General features: G+C 56.8%; 3 protein-coding genes across 3 annotated transcripts in view; 1 reads left to right on the forward strand and 2 right to left on the reverse strand.

The window, feature by feature from the left end:
- The window catches only part of PTSG_06644 (uncharacterized protein), a 6,732-nt gene extending 1,409 nt beyond the window's left edge, over positions 1-5,323 (forward strand). Inside the window, exons 4-16 of the mRNA XM_004991975.1 lie at positions 466-518; positions 746-912; positions 1,089-1,256; positions 1,474-1,569; positions 1,899-1,979; positions 2,267-2,551; positions 2,765-2,907; positions 3,062-3,194; positions 3,392-3,513; positions 3,718-3,795; positions 4,029-4,185; positions 4,363-4,451; positions 4,617-5,323. Of these exons, the coding sequence (XP_004992032.1) occupies positions 466-518; positions 746-912; positions 1,089-1,256; positions 1,474-1,569; positions 1,899-1,979; positions 2,267-2,551; positions 2,765-2,907; positions 3,062-3,194; positions 3,392-3,513; positions 3,718-3,795; positions 4,029-4,185; positions 4,363-4,451; positions 4,617-4,781 (1,737 nt within the window). The 3' untranslated portion in view covers positions 4,782-5,323. The remainder of the gene's footprint in view (positions 1-465; positions 519-745; positions 913-1,088; positions 1,257-1,473; positions 1,570-1,898; positions 1,980-2,266; positions 2,552-2,764; positions 2,908-3,061; positions 3,195-3,391; positions 3,514-3,717; positions 3,796-4,028; positions 4,186-4,362; positions 4,452-4,616) is intronic.
- On the reverse strand, positions 4,708-10,860 carry PTSG_06645 (ATPase). Its single transcript, XM_004991976.1, has 11 exons — positions 10,620-10,860; positions 9,796-10,026; positions 9,480-9,587; positions 9,151-9,292; positions 8,826-8,906; positions 8,558-8,643; positions 8,169-8,324; positions 6,016-7,958; positions 5,719-5,836; positions 5,405-5,522; positions 4,708-5,165 (listed from the first exon to the last, which is right to left on the reverse strand). The coding sequence occupies exons 2-11, from the start codon at positions 10,024-10,026 to the stop codon at positions 5,137-5,139; spliced, it is 3,012 nt and encodes a 1,003-aa protein (XP_004992033.1). The 5' UTR covers positions 10,620-10,860; the 3' UTR covers positions 4,708-5,136.
- Positions 10,861-11,039: 179 nt separating this feature from the next.
- PTSG_06646 (uncharacterized protein) overlaps positions 11,040-23,351 on the reverse strand; it is a gene marked incomplete at its 5' end in the record, with an annotated part of 19,760 nt that continues 7,448 nt past the window's right edge. The window contains 20 exons of the mRNA XM_004991977.1: positions 11,040-12,124; positions 12,350-12,445; positions 12,689-12,760; positions 12,959-13,085; positions 13,383-13,981; positions 14,360-14,659; positions 14,997-15,911; positions 16,115-16,186; positions 16,444-16,517; positions 16,675-16,816; positions 17,065-18,114; positions 18,228-19,650; positions 19,817-20,586; positions 20,939-21,191; positions 21,414-21,526; positions 21,702-21,801; positions 22,036-22,147; positions 22,390-22,619; positions 22,749-22,810; positions 23,001-23,264. Of these exons, the coding sequence (XP_004992034.1) occupies positions 11,772-12,124; positions 12,350-12,445; positions 12,689-12,760; positions 12,959-13,085; positions 13,383-13,981; positions 14,360-14,659; positions 14,997-15,911; positions 16,115-16,186; positions 16,444-16,517; positions 16,675-16,816; positions 17,065-18,114; positions 18,228-19,650; positions 19,817-20,586; positions 20,939-21,191; positions 21,414-21,526; positions 21,702-21,801; positions 22,036-22,147; positions 22,390-22,619; positions 22,749-22,810; positions 23,001-23,264 (7,127 nt within the window). The 3' untranslated portion in view covers positions 11,040-11,771. The remainder of the gene's footprint in view (positions 12,125-12,349; positions 12,446-12,688; positions 12,761-12,958; positions 13,086-13,382; positions 13,982-14,359; positions 14,660-14,996; positions 15,912-16,114; positions 16,187-16,443; positions 16,518-16,674; positions 16,817-17,064; positions 18,115-18,227; positions 19,651-19,816; positions 20,587-20,938; positions 21,192-21,413; positions 21,527-21,701; positions 21,802-22,035; positions 22,148-22,389; positions 22,620-22,748; positions 22,811-23,000; positions 23,265-23,351) is intronic.

Raw genomic sequence — 23,351 nt, forward strand, 5'->3', positions numbered from 1 at the left:
GAAATAAAAAAAAACAGCGCCGCCACACCACAACACCCTGCCTTCCAAGATGATACGCACTTACTAACTCCCCTTCAAAATATTAGTCATCACGACTTCACCCAGCTACTCCTCCAGAGACAAATCTTCTTCTCAACCATGGTGATGTGGGCACTTAAACGCAGCAGCATCAGAACGCGTAGCGGAAGAATCCGAGCAACAAGGTGCATGCTCGTGGATGGTGAAGCTGGTGGGCGAGGAAGTGGCCGTACTGCTCTCTTCGATTTCACTACGATCCTCTACTGCATGGTGTGTGTGGTGTGTGTGGTGTGTGTGGTGGTGGTGGTGTGTGGGTGTGTGGGTGTGTGGGTGTGGGTGTGTGGGTGTGGGTGTGTGGGTTTCTGCGCAATGTTTTGCACACCTTTGTCCTCCTGGCGCTGCTGACTGCTGCTGCCCCCCTCTCCCTTCTCTTTGCTTTGACTGCAGCTGCTTTGGCTCGTGTTCCTCTTCATCGCTCTCGGTGTCACTGCCGAAGACTAGTGAGTACTCCAGCGCTTAACTCTGCCTTGTGTGTGCGTGTGCGTGTGTGTGTGTGTGCGTGTGTGTCTGTCTGTCTGTCTTTCTGTCTGTCTGTCTGTCTGTCTGTCTGTCTGTCTGTTGCTTTCTGCTTGGCTCGTTTGTGTCACAGCTTGCACGTCACTTTCCTCCCCCTTCACCACGTGCTCACACACCCCACGCATGCGTGCTGCTGTGCCGCTGCCCACAGCTTCTGCCCTGCGCTGAGCGTCATCTCAGACACGCTCAAGCTGAGTCACAACGTCGCTGGCGTGACCTTCCTGGCGTTTGGAAACGGCGCACCGGACATTTTCTCCGTCTACTCGTCCATCAACAACGCCAAGAACGGCGTGCAGCTCGCAGTGGGGGCGCTCTTTGGTGCGTTGCTGCTGGTTGGGGTGCTGGTTGAGGTGCTGGTGGTGGTGTGAAGAGGCTGCTTAAGTTGATGTGCAATGAAGGAAGGGGGACACGTTTGCTGCTACTCAAGATATCACAACACTGTGCTTCCCCCTCCCCCCCCCCCCCAAACACACACACCCTTGGCATGCGTTTAGGTGCCGGCACGTTTGTGACGACGGTGGTTGTGGGCACGGTGTCCTTCTACTACCCGTTTGCCCTCACGCGTCGCCCGTTCTTGCGAGACGTCAGCACATATCTCATTGCCACCACCTGGACATATGTCGTTCTCTGGCGCCAGGAAATCACAACAGCCCAAGCCATTGGTGTGTGTCTGTGTGTCTGTGTGTGTGTGTGTGTGTGTGTGTGTGCGTTTGTGTGTGTGTGTGTGCTTGTGTGTGTGTGTGTGTGCTTGTCTGTGTGTGTGTGTGTGTTTGAGGCTTATCTCGCTATCTGTGCGCCCCCACCTTCAAGCTTGTGATGGTTTTGCCGCCCTTTCTTACGAGCCCTCCTCTGCTCCACCGCGTTCCCCACTCTTTGCAGGCTTCTGTGCGGTGTACATCGTGTATGTGCTTGTGGTGATCGTTGGCCGCCACATTTACCAATCGCGCAAGAAGAGGCGCATGGATCCCATCGCAGGTGCAGCTAACGCGCACTGCTTGCGTGCATGAACACGCGTAGCTGCTGCTGCTGCTGTTGCAACTGTTGCATTGTCTCACGCACGCACTCACTCACTCACTCACTCACTCACTCACTCACTCACTCACTCACTCACTCACACTCACTCACTCACTCACTCACTCACTCACTCACTCACTCACTCACTCACACTCACTCACTCACTCACTCACTCACTCACTCACACTCACTCACTCACACACACACAAAAACACACTCGCACTTACACACTCACTCACACACAAACACACTCGCACTCACACACTCACTCCGCTCACACATGTGCGCAGAGAAAAAACGAGAAGCGCGCAAGGAGGAGCTGCGCGAGCATCCGCAGCACGGCAGCCACCGCCACCCACACTCCCTCGCTGGTCAGTCCGTCATCACACGCACACTGAACTGTGCTCAACCCATGCAGACTCTCTAGTCAACATGCATGCACGCGGTGAAAACGGACACATGGTGTTGCCCTCTTCCAGCCTTTACACACACACACACACACACACACACACACACACACACACACACACACACACACACACACACACACACACACACACACACACACACACTGCAACTCACGCGTCCCCGTGTTGCGTCCCCATCTTGACACTCTTCCACCACCGCCGCCACCGCCGCAACTGCTGCGCCGGCACAGAGGCGTTTGACGTTGCGGAGTCGATTGGCATTGTTGCTGCTCTTGGACACGACATTCAGGCCTCCCACCACACGGGCGCAACAGCACGCGTGGGCATGAACGGCCACGAACACGCTCGCGCACGCGCACATGAAAGAAGTGGCGGCAGCGGTGATGAGAGCGATGATGATGAGATGTTGGATGCACGCATCGTTGAAACTGACAGCGACGTTGAGCACACCGCGGTCACCGCTGCTGTTGTTGCTGCCGGTGGCGTCCGCGAGGACGAACTCACGGGATACGGAGGTGCGCACGCGCGTGTGTGTGTGTGTGTGTCTGTGTGTGTCTGTGTGTGTCTGTGTGTCTGTCTGTCTGTCTGCTGGTGTAGCTGCGTGTTGTTGGCCTTCGCTTGTTTGTGCGTTGTTTGTGCTGATGGTGCGAGACGGCTTTATTCACCACATCTTCCTCCACCCCCCCCCCGGGCTCATATCCATCCATCCATCCACCATCCCCCTGCAGATGAGGAGCCGCTGTTGTCGTCGCGAACAGATCTCGAGCCGCCACCACCGGCATGGACGCAGTTCTTCCGCGCAATCGTCCCGTTCACCAAGGACGACTTTATGGAGGCATCCATCATCGGCAAGGCCTACATCGTTCTCAGCGTGAGTCGAAGTGGTGATGATTGTGTGTGGGCAGTTCGAAAGGAATCACACACGCACGAACACAACGCTTTGACTCGCCAGAACACATTCGAACATGTGGATCATCTGACCCAACGCAACTCACACGTGTACACACGCACATGTCACCTCTCAGATCCCCGTCACCATCGCCCTGACCATCACGACCCCCGTGGTTGACTTTGATGAGGAGGATGAGCGCTGGGTGCAATACCTCACCATGCTCCAGTGTGTCGTTGCTCCCGTCTTTGGCATCTTTGGCACTGGATGTGAGTTGTCACGTGCTATGCTGTGTGTGTGTGTGTGTCTGTCTGTCTGTCTGTCTGTCTGTCTGTCTGTCTGTATGTCTGTCTGTCTGTCTGCCTGTCTGTCTGTCTGTTTGTAGTTCGTGTCTGTGTGCCTGCGTGTGTCCATGTGTACGTGATTGCTCACACGCGCATGATCTTCGTTTATTGGTGCGTTGCAGTTGGCGACGTGACGATCGGTGGCGTGTATCCTGTCTGGCTCCTCGGCATGATGGTTGGTGGCGTCATTGCCCTCGTCATCTGGACAACCACCCGCGCAAGCAGACCGCCCCGCTTCCACGCGGTATGCCGTGCTCCAATCTCGTGTGTGTGTGTGTGTGTGTGTGTGTGTGTGTGTGTGTCTGTCTGTCTGTCTGTCTGTCTGTCTCCCTGTCTCTCTGCCTCTCTGTCTCTCTGTGTGAAGTGGTTGCGAGTGTATCAACACCCAATTCATGCTTGCAGCCGTTCTCATTGATACACAATGCCACCTGCTCAATCCGCGCAACAGGTGTTTGGTTTTGTCGGTTTCCTTGTTGCTGTCATCTGGATCTACATCGTCGCAAACGAGATTGTCAACCTTTTGCAGGTGCTGCCCTTTTTGCTGCCACACATGACACGCCTTTGCGTTCGGTATTCATGGTGGCGTTGATGGCGTTGATGATGCTGAATGTGAGACGTGGCACGGTGCCTGCTGCTTTGCTGTGTTCCCTTGTCATCCTTGCCCAAACACTCACGCACGCGTGTGTTTCCTTGTCATCCATTCACAAACACCCACGCACGCTTACTGACCTTTCCCATTCACGCGAACCAAATGTGCAGACACTGGGACGCATGTTTGGCATCTCTGACGCCATCCTTGGACTGACCGTGCTTGCATGGGGCAACAGCATCGGCGACTTTGTGTCCAATATGACCGTTGCACGACAGGGCTACCCACGCATGGCTGTCGGTGCCGCGTTTGGTGGGCCCGCACTGAGTACGTCGTCACAATGGTCATTATGGCGATGCCAGTGATCAATGTCGTTGTTGCTGCCGTTGTTGCTGCCGTGGTCGTGCTGCTTCCTCTGTGATTCAGCGCCATCCTGCACAACGCTCCCTCGACGAAGCACACACCCTTTCTCAAACTCATAACCCCTGCTGTTGTTCATCACAGACATGCTGCTTGGGATTGGCATTTCATGCACCATTGCCTGCCTACGCAACGACGGGCACTTTCCCGTCAAGGACCAGCCCAGCCACCAGGTGCTTCTTGTTGACATTTGGGACTTAATGCACCTTCCTGCCACTGCTGTCACTATTGCCACGTTTGTTTGTGTTGCCCACGTTTGTTTGTGTTGCTCTCTCTGTTCATGTTGCCCACTCACATGACTTCCATCACCACACACACACACACACACACACACACAGTTGGCTGTGAGTGGCGGATTCCTGCTGCTGTCACTGCTGTCATCCATGGTGATCATCCCTCTGTGCCGTTTCCACGCCAGCCGCAAGTACGGCGTGTATCTGTGGGTACTCTACCTCTGCTATCTCGCCAGCGCTCTTGCACTTGAGTTTACTGGGCCGTCATGAATATGCACAACCACAACCAACGCAACACATTACGCACGCACACACATCCATCCACAAACCACTTGTGGGGGGTTTTTTTTTTTGTTTCTCGTCATTTTCGCACCATGTCTCGCTCTCTCCAAACCACATCATCACACTACATTACGCTCATGCAAGCAAGCAAGCAAGCAAACAAACATCAACGCATACACACAATCGCAATCGCAACAACAACACAAAAACAACGCGGTTGCACATGTTCGTGCCTTCTTTTCTTGTGAAAGTTTCCAAGTTTTGTTGCTCGTTTGGCACGCTGCCTGCACTGTACACTGTACGCTGCAGTCACATGCACAAACGGTTTCACTCAGGCGTGCACTTAGTCGGTCTTGGGCTTCTTGGCGTGCTCTGCAAAGCAGAAAGCATTTGTCGTTCATTGCGCATGCGTTTGGGAGTTAGGGGTGGCGAGGCAGAGAGCTGGTTGGTTGTAAGCAAACAGCGCATGTTGCTCTGTTGTTCGAAACATCTATGCGCAATAAACATAGCACATAAATAAAATGCCAGGGCAAGGAACAGGCAAGGCACGTGGAACACAAAGATGCATGTGGTTGGTGCATATGGTGTCGGTCATGGTGGTGGCAACTTACGCTTGTCAGACATGCGCGAGACAAACTTGAGAATCTCGTCGAGGAAGAGGACGGGCACGGAGAAGATGAGGACCCACTGCCACTCGTACCACGTCAGTGGAGTCAGCTGGAACAGCGACTGTTGTGGCAAGGCACAGAGATAAGAAACAGAGACGGAGAGATGAAAGAGGGGAAAAGGGACGAACGAAAGGGAGAGATAGAGGGAATGGAATGAGCGCGCGAGATAAAAAATGAAGCATTGTCAACCAGCCCGCAAACCCACGCACGCAGGCGATGGCAACACACAGGAACACACAGCACAGAAGTGCACGCACCGCCATGAATGGGACGTAGAGGATCATAAAGTGGAGGCCGAGGGAGAGGAGATCGGCGGCAATGAGCAGCATGTTCCTCCATGGGGGCATCACAAGCAGGCTCTGGTCCTCAGACACGCTGTCATGAGGGGAAGTAATGGAAGGTGAGATTGAGGTCCATGAGCAAGCAAACCGCAGCCACTCAAACCGCATGCACAAGACCGGCACATTCAATTCAAAGCAAAACCGGCACATTCAACCCAAAGCAAAACGTTCACACACACACACACACACAGACACACACACACACACACACACCTGTTGAGGGCGTTGAGGAGCTCGATGACGACGAGGACGGAGAGGGCCATGGTCATGGGGCGGTCATCCTTGAAGGTGTTGCATCCCTCCTCGAGGAAGGCGTTGTTCTGGCCAAGGAAGGTCGACTCCCAGTTCTCGGCAGTGCACGACTTGAAGCCCGTCACCTGGGACCAGGTGAACTGAGGGCCCTCCTCGTAGAACATGTACCACCAGACGGTGGAGGCAACGGTGGCGGCGCCAACGTAGATGCCGACGGCCATGTAGCGGAAGAACAGCCAGCCGCTGATCAGCTGGTCCTGGGAGGAGCGAGGGGGCTTCTCCATGATGTCGAGGTCCGGCGGGTTGAAGCTGAGGGCGGTGGCGGGGAGGCCGTCCGTGACCAGGTTGACCCACAGCAGCTGCACGGGGATGAGCGCCTCGGGCAGACCAAGCGCGGCCGTGAGGAAGATGCACACAACCTCGCCAATGTTGGAGGAGATGAGGTAGCGGATAAACTGCTTGGTGTTGTTGTAGATGGCACGGCCCTCCTCCACAGCGGCAACAATGGTGGCAAAGTTGTCGTCGGCGAGCACCATGGCGGCGGCGGACTTGGCAACAGAGGTGCCGCTGCCCATGGCCACGCCAATGTCGGCCTTCTTCAGCGCAGGCGCGTCGTTCACGCCGTCGCCGGTCATGGCGGAGATCTCCTTCTGCTTCTGCAGCAGCGTGACAATGCGGGACTTGTGGGCGGGCTCGACGCGGGCAAACAGGCGCGCGTGACGCACAACCTCGTCCTGCTGCTTCTCGCTCATCTTGGCAAACTCGGTGCCGGTGAAGGCCTTGCCCGTGACATCCTCGTTCTCGCCAAAGATGCCAATGCGGCGGCAGATGGCGGTGGCCGTCTCCTTGTTGTCGCCCGTGATGACAATGACGCGGATGCCGGCGTTGGCGCACTCCGCAATCGACGCCTTGACCTCCTCACGCGGTGGGTCCAGCATGCCAATCACACCGACAAACGTCAGGTTGGTCTCAATCTGGTCAAAGTTCTTCGCGTCGACGGAGAGCTTGCGAATCTCCTCGAGCGACATGGGCTCGTCGACGACAGCAAAGCCGAGGCAGCGCAGGGTGTTGGAGCCCGTGCCGTAGGCGAGCGTCTGCTTCTCAATGCGGGCGCGCAGCTCGTCGGTCATGTCCGCGGTGCTGCCGTCGTCCAGGCGGACCTTGGTGCAGCGCTCGAGAATGCGCTCGGGGGCGCCCTTGACGTAGAGCTTGCCCTGGCCGTCGCGGCTGGCATACACGCTCATGCGCTTGCGCTCGCGGCTAAACTCGAGGGTGAGGTCGCGGGAGTAGAGCTTGCGCAGGGCCTTGTTCTTGGCAAGCAGGGACGAGTCCTTGGTGCTGAGGACATCCATCTTCTCGACGAGGACGAGCAGGGCGGCCTCTGTGGGCTCGCCAACCTTCTGGTAGCCCTTCTCCTCGGTGTAGGTGAGAGACGAGTCGTTGCACAGGGTGCACACGGTAGCCAGCTCCACGGCGGCCTTGGAGCTCTTGACATCAGCGGGGCGGCCGTTGATGGTGATGTCGCCGACGGGCTCAAAGCTCGAGCCAGAGACATTGTAGCAGTGCAGCGACTTGTCGTTGTTGACGGTGAAAAAATCGAGGACGCACATCTGGTTGGTGGTGAGGGTGCCGGTCTTGTCGGAGCAGATGACGCTGGTGCTGCCGAGCGTCTCAACGGAGGGGAGCTTGCGCACGAGGGCGTTCTTCTTGGCCATGCGGCGGGTGCCGAGGGCAAGGCAGGTGGTGATGACGGCGGGCAGGCCCTCGGGGATGGCGGCGACGGCGAGGGCAACGGCAATCTTAAAGTAGTAGATGCCGCCGCGGATGTAGCTGCCACCGTGCACGGGGTCGTTGAAGTGGTTGATGTTGATCACCCACACAGCAATGCAAATGTATGTAATCCACTGTGGGGAGCAGAGAAGCGGAGGTGTGTGTGTGTGTGTGTGTGCAGGTGAGAAAAAGAGCTATCAAACAAGCCTAACCAACCAAGGTACAACCACAGCAAACAGGAAGCAGGATGTGCATGTTCACAAGTCACACAGAAACGAAGGTGCGTATGCAGCTGCACGTCAACACATCCACACGCACACACATACACACACAGTGATGTGTACCTTGCAGAGGCGCTCGCCAAACTCCTCAAGACGGATCTTGAGCGGCGTCTTGCGGTCCTCGTCGCTCGTCAGCTCCTTGTTGATGTTGCCAATCTCCGTGTGGTTGCCAGTCGACACAACCACGCCAAGCGCCTTGCCGCTGTTCACCATGGTGCCCTGTGCAAGAGAAAAAAAGGTTGAAGCAGCAAAGGGGTCATCGTGATGATGAGGAGTCGAAATCTCGTTGTTGGGAAGATAACTCACAGCGTGCAGCAGGTATGCAGCAAGACTTGGTGGGCCGCAAAGCAGGATTCAGTGAGACAATCCACAAGAACGCCCAATCCCAAGAACAGACTGTACTGCACTGTCGCCATGCCACACGAAGGGTGCCTCGGCACGGGCACACTTACAGAGAAGAGGAGGTTCTTCTTGTCCTGGTTGACGGCATCGTCGATGGGGATGGGCTCGGGGTGCTTCATCACAGAGTCACTCTCACCTGTCCATGGCGGAATGGGCAAGGCGCACGCATGAGGTTGGCCACGGCATTGTGGATGGTGCGCCCTTGGAAATGGCGTAGTTCTTCACGACATGCAAATGTACAGATGTACTTGCAGGCGTGTGACACACATGACCAACACGGTGCAAAGGGGGCGGGAACTAAAAGGCAAGCCAGCGAACCAGTGAGGATGGACTGGTCAATCTTGAGGGTGGTGCTGAGGAGCTTGATGACGCGGAGATCAGCTGGGATCTGGTCACCAACTGGCAGGGGAGGGGGAGCACATTGGGCCAAGAAACAAGGTGGAGGGCAAAGGCAGTTAGTTAGTGGTTGCGCCGAGATACAAGTGTCAACAGCGTCGACAGCGTCAACAGACGGGCTAAGCATGAGCACGTGATGATGCCAGATGTGTCCTCGTTGGGGGTTGGGCGGTAGGGTCACTCACAACAGCACCCGTAACAACGCGAAGCACATGCAGTGGAGCTGCAACAGGATCAGGAAACTCACCGGCAACCTCGACAATGTCGCCGATGACGAGGTCGCGGCCGGCAATCTCCTCCACGTGGGTACCGGTGGCCTGACGGATCACCTTGGCGGTCTCAGACTCGTACTGCTTCAGCTCAGCAATGGCAGACTCGGCGTTGCGCTCCTGTCCAGCCAGAAGGGTATGTGTGTGCATGTGGGGAAGAGCGGGAGAACAGGGTGAGTGAGACAGGGAGACAAGAGTATGTGTGTGAGAGTGAGACACAACACACACAGAGAGAACATGGCACAACAAACGAGGGCGAGTTTGCCAGATCCATTTTCAGAACCGCCAACAAGCGCGACACACGCACCTGCCACACGCCGACGATGGCGTTGAGGATGAGAATAACGACGATGACAAACGGCTCGACAAAGGCGGTAAACTGCTCATCTGGGTCCTCCTCGAAGAAGGCAAGGCCCTGTTCAAGGACAGAAGAACACGCACACACACGCACACACAAACAAAGCGTTATGGATGAGTTTGCACCAATGCCGACACACAAGCGTACATGAACCACTGTTTGTGATGACACGTGGACACGCGTGCGCTCGCTTTGGGCGCGTTCTCGCAAAACACACGCGATCAGAGACGCTGGCGCACATGATCACACACACACACACACGTACCAGGGAGATGGTGGCGGCGGCAAGGAGAATCTTGACAAGGAGGTCGTCAAACTGCTCCAGGACAAGCTCGAGGAGCGACTTGCCCTCTTCCTCAGGAAGCTCATTGTGTCCAAACTTCTCCAGGCGTTCCTTCACTTGCTGGTCGGAGAGACCCTTCTTCTCATCGACTTGCAGCTCCTTGAGGAGCTCAGCCGTGGTCTTCTTCCACGGCTTGACGGGAAGCTCAACCATCTTCGGTGTGGAGGGAGTCGCAGCACAACACGAGCGTGCAGCGAAGCGGCAGATGGGATCGGTTCAGCAACGGAAAGCGCAGATCAGCAGCAGCAGCAGCAGCAGCAGGAGGGAGCACGGAGAGGGGTGTCAGCGATCGAGCGGAATCAAAAAGGTTCAAGTGGTCGTGTGGTGTGAGGGGTAGAATGAATGTCGTTGGGAAGGGTAAGAAAGCGAACAGGACAGGCCGTGGTGGTGGTGCGTTGGTTGGTGAGGTGTCGGCGAGACTCAAGAAAAGAAGCGAGCAAGAGAAAGGAAATCGAAATTGAAACCAAAGCAAGTAAGAAAAAGGTGACCAAGCAAGTGGTTGACCACGCGCGTGATGTGATGACACACACTGCACAGCGAGAGAGAGAGAGAGAGAGAGAGAGAGAGAGAGAGAGAGAGGAAATGGCGGTGGCAATCAAGCAACCAACCAACCGACACGAAAGTGACAGCAACGCGCGCAGCCACGACACCCTCTCCCTCCACACGCAACACGTACACACACACACACACGCCATACACCACGCACGGCCACGCCACTCGTATCCCCCACCCGCTCGCGTGCTTACCTTCCCAAGGTCCACGTCAGACAGCACAGCAACAACCAAGGCACTCAGCACAGATGGAGGAACACGTCGTTCCGATGACGATGGCAGATGATGATGGGATGAGAGGGGTTGGTTGTGAAGATGACAGCAAGCAAGTTTTCTGGCTCACTCTCTCTGCTCATGTGCTCTCTGCTGCTTTTGTGCCAGCACACCCGAACCAATCGTTCCCGAAAAAAACGGCTGAAAGCGTGTCAGCAAAAATTGAGTGCGCATTTATGTATGTTTCGCACCAATTTTCTGCAGTCAAATTGCGTATCCACCACGGACCGCACGCAACGGACAAAATTTATCGTGTTTGGGGCCGTTTTAATTCGCTGCGTGGGTGGTTGTGCTCAGCGTTTGGTTGGGGGAATTGTGTGCCAGCCAGAGTGCCACGTGTTTCCTTCCCCCGCCTTCACTCTCATTCTCTCGCGTCAGGAAGAATGCGAGATTGTGGTTGTTTGTGGTTGTTTGTGGGTTGGCTGGATGAACAGCGGTGAACGATGGAAGGGGTGTAACAATAACGAGATGAGTGCAACAACGTCACATCACATGCCGCGTTTGAAGGAACGAGACAACGATGACGGTGCTTGAGCAAGACGACGGACGGTGTTGTGCTTGCTTGGCACGCCATTGGATTGAAAGAAAGAACAACACGTGCTCGGGCGGTTAGGAGGGCATGTGACAGACTTCAGAAAAAAAGAAAGCAAGTCGCTCAGGGCTCTCAAGGCTCTCAGGGTTAGATCAAGTCAGGTAGAAGAAAAGAAGTAAGGGAGAACGTGCGCATAGCATCAACTATGAGAGAGAAGCGGCGAAACAAACCCAGACTGCATCAATCGCACATGCATGAGAAACAGAAAGAAAGACAACACAAACACACGCGCGGAGAAACAAAGGGGGGGCGCACTCTGAGCGCAAACCGGTGTAACCCACTGAACAGATGTGGAGCAGGGGGGGGGGAGAGATCAGAACAACGCACCACACGCAAACATCGCAACAAACGACACGGGGGAAAAGCAACCACAGAAAGAACCGGTGCCAGAGCCAGCAGTCACACACACACACGCACACACACATATTCACACACGCACACATTCCACACATATTCACACACGCACACAATCGCACGCCAAATCAGGCGTCCACATCGCTCTCATTCAAGTCGAGCTTGTAATCACCATCATGGTCGTCATGTTGTGGCTGGTCTTGCAACCCGACAACGTCGAGGTAGCCGTGCACGTGCTGCATGTCGTCGTCCTCGTCGAGGGCGGCGTCGAGCGTGTCGTATGGCGGATCAGCGCTGGCAAACAGCGCCGTGTCATATGTTGGGTTGGACAGCGCAGGCCCAATGTCGGGGACATGGTCGTAGCCACCGTCTCCCTCGCCAAAGCCAGGCACGTTGTCGTAGCCAGTGTCGGCATCTCCACCACGCGTTAGCGACGTTGGGTCCTCGTACAGCGGGTTGTGGAATGCGCTTTGCTGGCCATCTGTTGATTTTGTTAAACAGGACGTGAAAAGGTGAGGGGGGAGAGGTGGAAGAGGTGGAGGGACGAGGAACAAGTCGTCGTGAGACATTGCAACGCTAGCAAATGTCAAAGGCAAAGTATGGATGACAACGGCATGCACGCTGTGCAACAGGTGCAGCTAAGTCACACACGCACACGCAATGTACACACACACGCACACGCACACACACACATGTGCAGACGCACCTCGGGACTTGCGGGGAGGTTGCAGGACATGTGCACGGCGACGGCGGAGAATGAGGGCTGCCACAACAACACACGCACCAAGCACTAGCGCCCCAACTGTGGTGTGTGTGTGTGTGCGTGTGTGTGTGTGTGTGTGTGTGTGTGTGTGTGTGTGTGTGTGTGTGTGTGTGTGTGTGTGTGTGTGTGTGTGTGTGTGTGTGCAGTCATGTGAGTGACGGCAAAGCATGTCACATGCATGCGGCATGCATGGGCAGCGCTATCAACCCCTCCACGTTCCCATCCACCATCCATCATTGCCACCACCACCACCACCACCACTTTGATGACTGCGTGACGTACCGACGATGCCGACAATGAGACCCGTGTTGCCAGCGGCAGTGTTGCTGGACTTCTCTGGGGAGCGCGTGCCACCTACAAACAACAACACAGCGACATGATACAGAGCAGCAGCGTTAGCGATCGTCGCCGCTCAACAAGGAAAAGGCACAACACCAACCAAGCGCACAATGTGCCGAGGAATGAAACACCAACGCACGTTTCATTGCGACAGACATCAGCCTCAACACAGACACCAACATCATGAGCATCAACACACAACAATAATGTCACCTTGCGGGGTAGTTGTTGGCGTGGGAGACACCGTCACAGGCGGCTGGCAGTCGTTTGCGTCAGCGCTGCCCTCGGGTGATGTCCAGCCATCAGGACACGGCGTGCACACCGTGGCCGCGTCATTTGCCTGGTTTGTGAAAAACGAAGAAGTGGGAAGTCAAAAGCAAAACGCAGAAATGTCAGACGTGAAACAGAGGACAAACACTTGTTCGTACACACAAACACAACTCACTCACTCACTCACGCACTCACGCACTCACGCACGCCCTCACGCACTCACGCACACACGCACACACACTCACATTCCACAAACACTCACTCACTCGCACACACACTCACTCACTCACTCACTCATTCTCACCCACACACACACGCACATACCCACCCACACACACGCACCACCCTACAAGCACCGCGCACGCACGTGTGTGTTGGCGGGGCACGCGGTGCAGTTTGGCCGTGAGCCCGAGGGCGAGATGTAACCTGGTGGACAGGGCCCCGCCAGCACAGCAACAAAGCGCTGCTGCTTTGCGCGCCACCAGAACGCCACATGACCGCTCTCAACAGCGCCTTGGAGCATGGGCACCAGGCTGCCGTTGGACACGCCCACATCGGCCAGGATGCTGCCTGCCGACAGCACGCCCTTGAAGTACACGTCGTCACTGCCTGCAGGCACCCCGCCACGTGCGCTGAGGGTGGTGTTGCGCAATGCGGAGAACAGCAGCTGAAGGAACGTCGCCTCTTCCTCCGCGTTTTGCAGGATGGAAAAGTCGGCGCGAAACTGCACTTGGAGCGAGCCCGCACTGCCCCGCATCACGCACACGCGATCAGACGTGCGCGTGGCGGGGAGAAATTCCACGTGGCCAGACTGGCACACGGAGACGGGCGTGCAAGCGGTGGCGCCGTTGTCTACGTAACCGACGCCGAGCTTGCACTGGCACACGCGGTCGCTCACAGCTGTCGGTGGCACAACTTGCTCCTCCAGCGAACCGCACACGCGCACGGGCTTGCACGAGGTTTGGTCTACAGGTAGGCGGTGTGGTGGTGTGGTGGTGTGGTGGTGTGGTGGTAGTGGTGGGGGGTGAAGAACAAGACACGAAGACAACAAGGGAAAGATTAGTAGTGGATTGTGAGAGACAAATTAAAAGCCACCAGGCATGCGCAGTGCGCACACACACACACACACATGCACGCACAACGACCACACACGCACACACGAACACACACATGCACGCACAACAAACACACACGCACACACACATGCACGCACAACAAACACACACACATGTACGCACAACAAACACACACACGTACTTCACACACACACACACATGTACGCACAACAAACACACACACGTACTTCACACACACACACATATGCACACTTGCACTGTTTCGTACCCGGTTCGTTTTGGAACTCCGTGGTGCCGTCGCAGCGACCGCATTGCGTGTCCGATGAAGAAGTGGCGGGAGCAGACACAAACTCGCCAACGCCGCACACGCGCGCGGGCTGGCACTTGACACTCGAGCGCGCGTCCTGATATTCGCCCTCGCCACATGGTGTGCACTGTGCTGCGTTCTCGGTGTCGGAATAGGAACCAGCGGGACAGGCCGTGCACTCGCGGTTCTGCGCTGGCAGCGGCATCACGCTCACGTACGACCCGGGACGACACGTTGTCAGTACTTTGCACGTGCTCTTGTCTGTGAACAAAAAAAACATCAAGAAGGGAAGCGGTGGGGAGATGCGGTGAAAGTTATGGTGAGTGGACTGGCAATGCACGTTTTTGGCGGTCTCTGAGTCACTTGAGTCTCTGCTCCCGCGATCCATGCACGTGGCACAATAGCGGCAGAAACCCACAGTCACATGTAACAACAAAAAAAATGCACACACACACAAAAAAAAAGAGCACACACACAAGCACGATCACAAGTACACACAAGCGCACACACGAGCACACACACACACACACAAGCACACACAAACACACACAAACACAAGCACACACAAACACACACACACACACACACAAATACACACCTTGCTCGTCCTGGTACTCGCTGTTCTCAACCAGACAGGATTCACAGCTGCGGTCCGTGCTGGTGGTTGGCGATGTCACCTCGTGCGTGCCAGGCTGACACACCCCTCGGTGCGGCTGACACATGCCTGCTTCCCCTGCTTTGAAGGTGCCATCACCGCACGGTTTGCACACACGATCGCTGGATGTTGTTGGCGGAATGTCCTCCTCCTGGCCAGCAGGGCACGCACTCACGCTCTGGCACGCTGCCTGTCCGCTCTCCGCCTTGAACGTCACCGTGGCCTCGCATGGGGTGCATGTTCGGTCGGTGGTGAGCGTGGGTGGTGTGTCCTCTTCATAGCCGGGCGCACAGTCACTCACGGGCGCGCACGCTTCCAGTGTTGGCGTGGAGGAGAACGTGTGCGGTGGCGAGCACGGTGCACAGACGCGATCAGTGGAGGGTGTGGCTGCCGTCACAAGTCCAGAGCCAACGGAACACGGCTGCACGGGTGTGCACGATGCCATGTTGGCCTCGTTGCTGAAGGTGCCAGACGGACACGGCTTACACTTGCGGTCGCGTGTCGATGTGAGAGGGACGTCGACATATGTGCCAGGCTCGCACACCGTTGCGTTTTCGCACTGCGTGGCGGTCGGGTTGCTGGAATACTGATTGTATGTGGGGTCACACAGCTGGCACACGCGGTCGGAGGTTGCTGTTGGCGCGGTTGTCACCACCTCGCCAACAACACAGTCCGTCCACGGCTGGCACTCCTCCTGCCCTGCTGTGGCCTTGAAGTGCTTGTTGGGGCAGCGCGTGCACGTGCGGTCCGTCGAGGGTGTTGGATCAGCGAGCGTGATCATACCAGGCGGGCACTCGGTCACCGCAACGCACTCGCCTTCCTTGAAGTACTCGCTCGTGCCATCGCACGACTCGCACACTGTCAATGTGGGGAGGGATGGGGTAATGTAGTGTGTGTGTATGTGTGTGTGTGTGTGCGTGGGTACGCGACAGGGGGTGTTGTTCGTGTGCGTGCGCGCGCATGTGTGTGTGTATGGTTGTGAGTGCGCACATGGCCACACTGCTATGCCAGGTTTCATTCTCGTGCGTGCAGCCACTGCACAAAACATTGCTTCACCTCACCTCGGTCTGATGTCGGCGTGGGCTCCATCGCCACGACCTCATATTCCCCGCAAGTGGTCAGGCCAGCGCACACTGCGGAACAGGCAGAAACACAGCATGGGGCGCATGACCAATTTTGTGTTCGTGTGCGCGAGTGTGTGTGTGTGTGTGTGTGCGTGGATGAGTGAGAGTGTGTGCGTGAGCGTGTGTGATCAAGGTACGATCTGCCCGTGCGTTCAAAACAAACGCAACAAACAGGCAAACAGCAATAAGGAACAGCATCAAGCGGGTCAACCCCCCCACCCCCCACACCCACACACCCACACACCCACACACACACACGCACGCACCTCTGTCGGACACAGGCGTGGGCGGGTGGACTTGGTAGGACCCAGACGGGCAGTCGTGAATGTCATCGCACACCCTGGTAAAGTACAATCCATGCATGTGAGCAAGGAAAACCATAGCAAAGCACACGTGCACACATATGCACCACAACACTTACGCATCAAGCATCAACAGCACAACCATCACGTCACATTCATGTCAAACACATGTGCGCAATCAAGTGGATGACTCACGTATCAAGGGTGTGGCTGCATGGCGTCTTCTGGTACTGCCCGTCCCCACACACTGTGCAGTTGCCACACTTGGTGTCGTCCTCAGTCGTGCATTCCATCACCACGTACTGGTGTGGCAGGCACTCGGTACAGTTGGCACAGCCTGTTAAGGTGATGATGAGAAACAACAACAACAAAAAACAAGAGATTAGGATGGAACGGTGAAAGGGAAGCAGCACCAGTCTGCCGGATGCACGCACGTCAATACCCAGCACACACACACACACAACCCCGCAGCTCCACACACACACACACACACACGGGCACATTGCTCACGCACGCACACACACACACACACACACACACACACACACACACACACACACACACACACACGGGCACATTGCTCACGTGTGTCTGATGTGCGCGTGCACTCGCGGGTGGGCGTCTGGTTGTCTGGACAAGAGAGGCGACAGGCGGCGCACTCCCGATCGCTCACATACACGCCGTTCACTTTGGTTGGTGGCATCTGTTCAAACTCGGGCGCGGTTGCATCGTCGTACTTGCACTGCGTAAGTGGCGCGCACACGCGATCAGCGTACTGGCCAAGGGACTCCTGCTCCCACTCCATCTCTGCATCGCACACCGTGGCCGCCTGGCACGTGTTGTCGTGTGTTGCGTTGCCGCGCGCAGCAATAAACGCGTCAGCATCGCACGTCTTCCACTTTCGACACGCCGTGTTGATGCCCGGTGAGAACGTGCCGAGCGGGCAGCGGCCGCACACGCGATCAGATGTGGCTGTCGGCCTCTGCATCTCCTGCGTGCCGGGCGCACACAGCTTCACCCGCGAACAGGCAAAGTTGCCCTCCGTGGGCTTGAACGCAAGCGCTGCGCCCGTGTCCTCGTCAGTTGCACACGGCACGCACATGCGGTCCTGTGAGGCGCTTGGTGGGGCGTCGTTGCTCGGTTGCATGCCCGCACCACATGTGGTCCACGGGACACAGCGCGTGCCGTTGCCACCAATGGCGTTGAACGTCCCCATCGTGCATGCGACGCACACGCGGTTGCGGGTGGTGGTGGGGCGAAGCGCCTCCTCCTCGCCCGGTGCGCACATGTCCACGCGAGAGCACGACAGGCTGCCCTCTGCTGCTGCATAGGTTTGGCCGAGCATGCACGCCGCACACGGTGTGGAAGGGTCGCTGTCATCGTCCGCAGTGCCGGCAGGGCACTTGGGACAGGGGCCAACGTGGCCAGGCGGCGTGTACGTGCCAGCATCACAGGTCGTGCACGCGTTGATGCTGTTTGGATCAAGGTCTGTCGTGCCGGCTGCACACTGCGTGCATTTTCGATCTGTGGTTGTTGTTGGAGCCTTCAGCTCATATTCACCAGCCTTGCACGGCGTGAGCATCCGACACACGCGGTTGCTTGTTGGCGTGGGCGCTGCTGTTTCATACTCGTCCTCTGCACACGCCGTGACGCGAGCACATACAGCATCAGCCGTTGCCGTGCATGGTGTCACCTCGTACAACGCGTTGCCATCAGTGTCCTTGTTGCACGACGCGCATGCCACGCACCGCTGCGACTCTGGTTCGCAAAGAACCCACGGTTGCACTCGGCGACGCACACACCACGCGCCGGGGACATGTCACCACCACCGCCGCCGCTGTTGTCGTTGGGCTGCAGGAAGAGGTTCGATGCTGGCGCACAGGAGAGGCACGCGTTATCTGCTGTTCCATCGCACGTCGCGCAGGTGTCGTGGCACATTTTGCACTGCCCTGCTGAGGTGTCTGCAAACTGCCCGAGCGGGCACGAAGACACGCAGCGCTTGCCATCCAGCGACCACACGTACCCATCAGCACAGCTTGTGCACTTGTCTGCACCCAGGGCAGAGCACGCGGCACACGTGCTGTCACAGGCAACGCACACGGGCGTGGTGAACATGCCACACTCGCCAAGCAGAACCTGGTTGGTGTCACAGTCGTCCGTGGTCGTGCACTGCGCACACGTGCCATCGTCCCGCGTGTACGTGGAAGGGTCCATCTCATGGCACGTTGGTGCCGCTGTTGTGGTGGTGCCGCCTGTCGTGGACTCGGGTGGCGCCGTGCTGCTTGCAGGCATGGCTGTGGTCGTTGATGTCTGGAAGTGCCGCGGGCAAATCGCCCAGAAGAGGCCTTCGTTGCCCTGGTCCTCAACGGCGCGTGGGCAGTACTGTGACACATAGCACCAGGTGCCACATGCGCCACCATCACCGTCGCTGTTGGTCTGGCCCGTGCAGGCGCACGATGGCGTGACAATCGGTGACAGCTTCTTGCAGACGACTGCGCGCTGGGCGGTGCACACCCCGTCATCATACCAAAGGCCAGCAGCACGCTTGTCATCACCCGTGCTGTTGCTTGCTGTTGCAGCGTTCTTGGTCAGGTCGAGATACGCACAGCCGTCCTTGCCACCCTGCGCGGTGGGCTGGCCATCTGCCCAGTTGGCAAACGTACCCAAGCTGTTCACGTCACCAAACGGGGTGCCATCCACCCACATGTAGTCAACACCGCCCGCCACATCCCCATTTTCTGTGGTGCGCAGGCCGATCCAGGCGCTGGTCACGCCGGCGTCTCGCAGCAACTGCACCACGTTCTCCGTCTCGGGCAGAGAGTGCAGGCTAACAACGGTCGCATTGTCCACGCTGCACGCGTCCACAGCGCCTGCAAAGGATGTGGTGATCGGAGAATTGCCGGCAGTCGATGCCGTGGTCGCCACCTTGTAGCAGCGGTTGTTGATGCGTGTGAACCCGTGCTCGCACGCGGGTTGCTCCACGGCACAGATGCGGGTGAGGTAGAAGTCCGTACAGTCTGGGAACAGGCCACAGGGCGCGCGGTGCAGGGCTGGGAAGTCGCTGTCCACGGTGGCTGAGGGGCACGTGGCGTCAACGTAACACCACTTGTTGCCATCGCCATCCCACGCATCGCAGCTGCCGCCACGCTGGCTCAGCTCATCCGACAGTGTCTGTGGTATTGTGACACCGAGTGCGAGTTTGAGGTTGGCATTGTGTACACGCGGGTGCATGCTTTGCACGTGTACATCGTTGTGTGTGCGTGCTTACGGGCGCGTGTGCGTATGTGTGCGTGCGTGCAGGTGTTTCATGTGCGTGAGCGCATGTTGCTTTGTCCACGCTGCACGCGTCCACAGCGCCTGCAAAGGACGTGGTGATCGGAGAACTGCCGGCAGTCGATGCCGTGGTCGCCACCTTGTAGCAGCGGTTGTTAATGCGTGTGAACCCGTGCTCGCACGCGGGCTGCTCCACGGCACAGATGCGGGTGAGGTAGAAGTCCGTGCAGTCTGGGAACAGGCCACAGGGCGCGCGGTGCAGGGCTGGGAAGTCGCTGTCCACGGTGGCTGAGGGGCACGTGGCGTCAACGTAACACCACTTGTTGCCATCGCCATCCCACGCATCGCAGCTGCCGCCACGCTGGCTCAGCTCATCCGACACCTGGCCGTTGCACGCGCAGTTTGGGTTTTCGTTGAGCTGCCCAGAGAAGAGCTCGCCGCTGTCGCTTAGCTTGCCGGTCAGCTGGTGGGCGTGCACGTCGAGGGGGTGCATAGTGATCCAGGCATCCTTGGTTGGCGTGAACTCGACAGCAAAGCACGTCGTCTCGCTGTCAAACGTCGCCGTGGTCTTGTACTGCCCAATGCCGGCATAGTGGTCAAAGTCCACGATGGCAGTGATGGCGCCCGTCGATGGATCGACGCTCTCAATCAACAGCTCCATGCGTCGCACATCCTCCACCCCTTCCGCTGCCTTCATGTCACCGACGGTGCGCGGGGTGCAGTGGTAGGTGCCCAGCCACGCGTCCCCCGTGTTGAAGGTTGTGGGTTCGTACTCTGCCGAGCACTGTTTCTGCAGTCGCACACTGCCTCCATCGCCGTATGACCCAGTCATCTCTGTCCAAGAAGGCGGGGAGGGGGGTGGACGTATGTGTTTTGTGGGAGGTGAATGAGTATGGAGAAAGAAACTGGGTTCTGCAAGAGCAAACGCAACGAGCGCTGCGAATTGCACCCACGTACACAAACACACAATCATAAAACCTCACAAGCAACACACACCAACGCACGCACACAAGTACACACACACACAAAAGCACACAAGTACACACACACAAAAGCACAAAAGCACACAGACACACACACAGACACACACAAACACACACACACACACAAGTACACACACGCACACAAGTGCATGCATGTACACACAAACACACACAAACACAGGCAAGTACATGCATGCACACACCGATGTGCTGGTCGTCGGTGTGCTGAAGTGTTGCGTCAATGTTCTCACGCACAAATGTGCGGTCTGTGATGCCGCCCCAACCGCCGGTACCGGGCACAAACGTCGCAGAGAAATGATTGGACGACACGTGCGCGGTGTAATAAAACTCGGAAACACCAGCCGATTCTTCCCGGCAGCCCGCAGCCTCGTTGCAGTACTGGCCGTGCGTGAACGTCGCATACAGGCGCACGCTGCTGCCGCTCGCAGACACCACCTTCAAATTGCAATCCATTGGGGATTGGGTAGGGTGCGTGGAAATAAAGGAGACGAGAGAGGGATAAGGGGGGGGTATGATGAGGGTGGCACGTTGCGGGAACAGAAAGTACTGGCAGCAAGCACAGAACAGCTGTCACGTGTAACTGCAAACCCGCAAGAGCACGACGCACACGCGAAGTGAAAGCGCAAACGTACAACACAGACACACGTGCCATCACACCTCAAAGGAGACGCGCCCTGTGCAGGGGGTGGTGCCGCCTGAAGAGGTCTTGCACGATGCAGAGAAGTGGCCAACCCACTCGTCGCCAACAGCAAACAGGCCCGACGACGCATCTGTCACAGATGGTGAGTTGCGGTGGTGAGTTTTGATCATGGTAGTAGTGTCGTTGGTGTGTCGTTGGTGTGAGATGGAAGCAGGGCGAGTCGATGGATGAATGAACATGGAGGCGGCATGCTGGTACAAAACGCCGCCAAGCCTTGAACACAACGATAATGTGCATCGTCTCACCGCCAGCGTCGACTGGTGTGCACTGCTTTGCGTTTGTTGAGCCGGGCGTGGATGTTGTTCCATCCGGGCAGTGCAGACAGATGGTTTGCGCAAGGTTCGTCTGCAGTGCAACACATGAACGCGAACATGAGTGTACACGTTTGTGTGTGTGTGTGTGTGTGTGTGTGTGTGTGTGTGTGTGTGCGTGTGTATGTGTGTGTGTGGTGATGAACAGCCGCTGTTGCAACGAACACCAGCGCGAGGAACACCAATACAAGCACGAACACGTCACAAACACGGTACGGATGCATTGTTTCATCACCACTGTCCCCTTTCCAGTTCAAATATGACGTACGTATGTGCCTGCGCGACACGTGGTGCACTCGTCAACACGATCCCCCGATGCGGAAATCGTTCCGTCGGCACACGGGCCGTCGTGTTTGCCAAACCGTGCCGTGTACACGTCCCTAAATTGTCGGTGGTAGATCGATCGTCGTGACGAGGTGATGAGGAAATGTTAACACTGTTGTGAGGTCAGGGCATCTCGAGCAAGGCTTCGGCGTGTGTGTGTGTGTGTGTGTGTGTGTGTGTGTGTGTGTGTGTGTGTGTGTGTGTGTGTGTGTGTGTGTGTGTGTGTGTGTTTGTGTTGAGGCGAGGCACGCAAGCGACACAAATGCACGCTAAGGAAAACACGCCACTCGCGGCTTACCCAAAGAGTGGAGGGAACTGGACCTGCAGCGTCTTGTCCTCAATTTCCTTCACGGTGGCGTCCTTGATGGCGTCATCCAGAAACATGACGTCAGCAGTGATGTAACCACTCTTTCCTCCGGCATCTGTCTCGGCCGTGGATGTGGATGAAATTGACACGGCAACAGCGGCATCATCGTCAACGCTGTTGAGATTCGTGATGGCCAGTGCAACCTGCGACTCAAACGACCGCTGTGTGTGTGTGTGTGTGTGTGTGTGTGTGTGTGTGTGTTGGTGGGACGGGTGTGAGACAAGAACACTCACAATGTGGTCAAAACACAATCACGCAAGCACACCACAGACACAGGCACACATGGGCACCTTATAGTTGTCGCTGGTGATGAGGTCGTCGTAAAGAGCATCAAACCGAAGTTGGAGATCGACTGGCGAAGATGATTTTCAGAAAGGAGGTGTATGTAGGAAGCAGTAAGAAAAAAGAAATGATGTTGTTGTGGAAGGCGCAAGTGAACACTTCCGGCTCATATGCACATCCATCTACACATGCATACAATGCGCGCGAACAAAGGTACGTTCACACACACACACACACAAGCATGCACACAAGACACTCACTCTTCTTTTCGTAGTAGTCGAGGTGCTGTGAAGCGTCGGTGACAAAGGCACCTGGGGCAGACTGTCTGTTGTCGTAGGAGAGATAGCAGTCGTACTCCTTGGTCGTGCCCAGCTGGCCGGCGTCAAAGCTCTTGCAACACACGTCATTCAGGCACAGCTGCGCACACGCCTCTGGCGAGTTTTCCTGGAAGAAGAGTCCACCATCGTCGTGGTCGCGAAGATAGGCGTTGGCTACCTTGGTGAAGCGGCGGTCAAGGACGGGGCCTGATGTGTGTGTGTGTGTGTGTGTGTGTGTGTGTGTGTGTGTGTGTGTGTGTGTGTGTATGTGTGTGTGTGTGTGTGACGTAATAA

Source organism: Salpingoeca rosetta (assembly GCF_000188695.1).
Source record: "Salpingoeca rosetta unplaced genomic scaffold supercont1.18, whole genome shotgun sequence".
Taxonomy (NCBI): domain Eukaryota; class Choanoflagellata; order Craspedida; family Salpingoecidae; genus Salpingoeca; species Salpingoeca rosetta.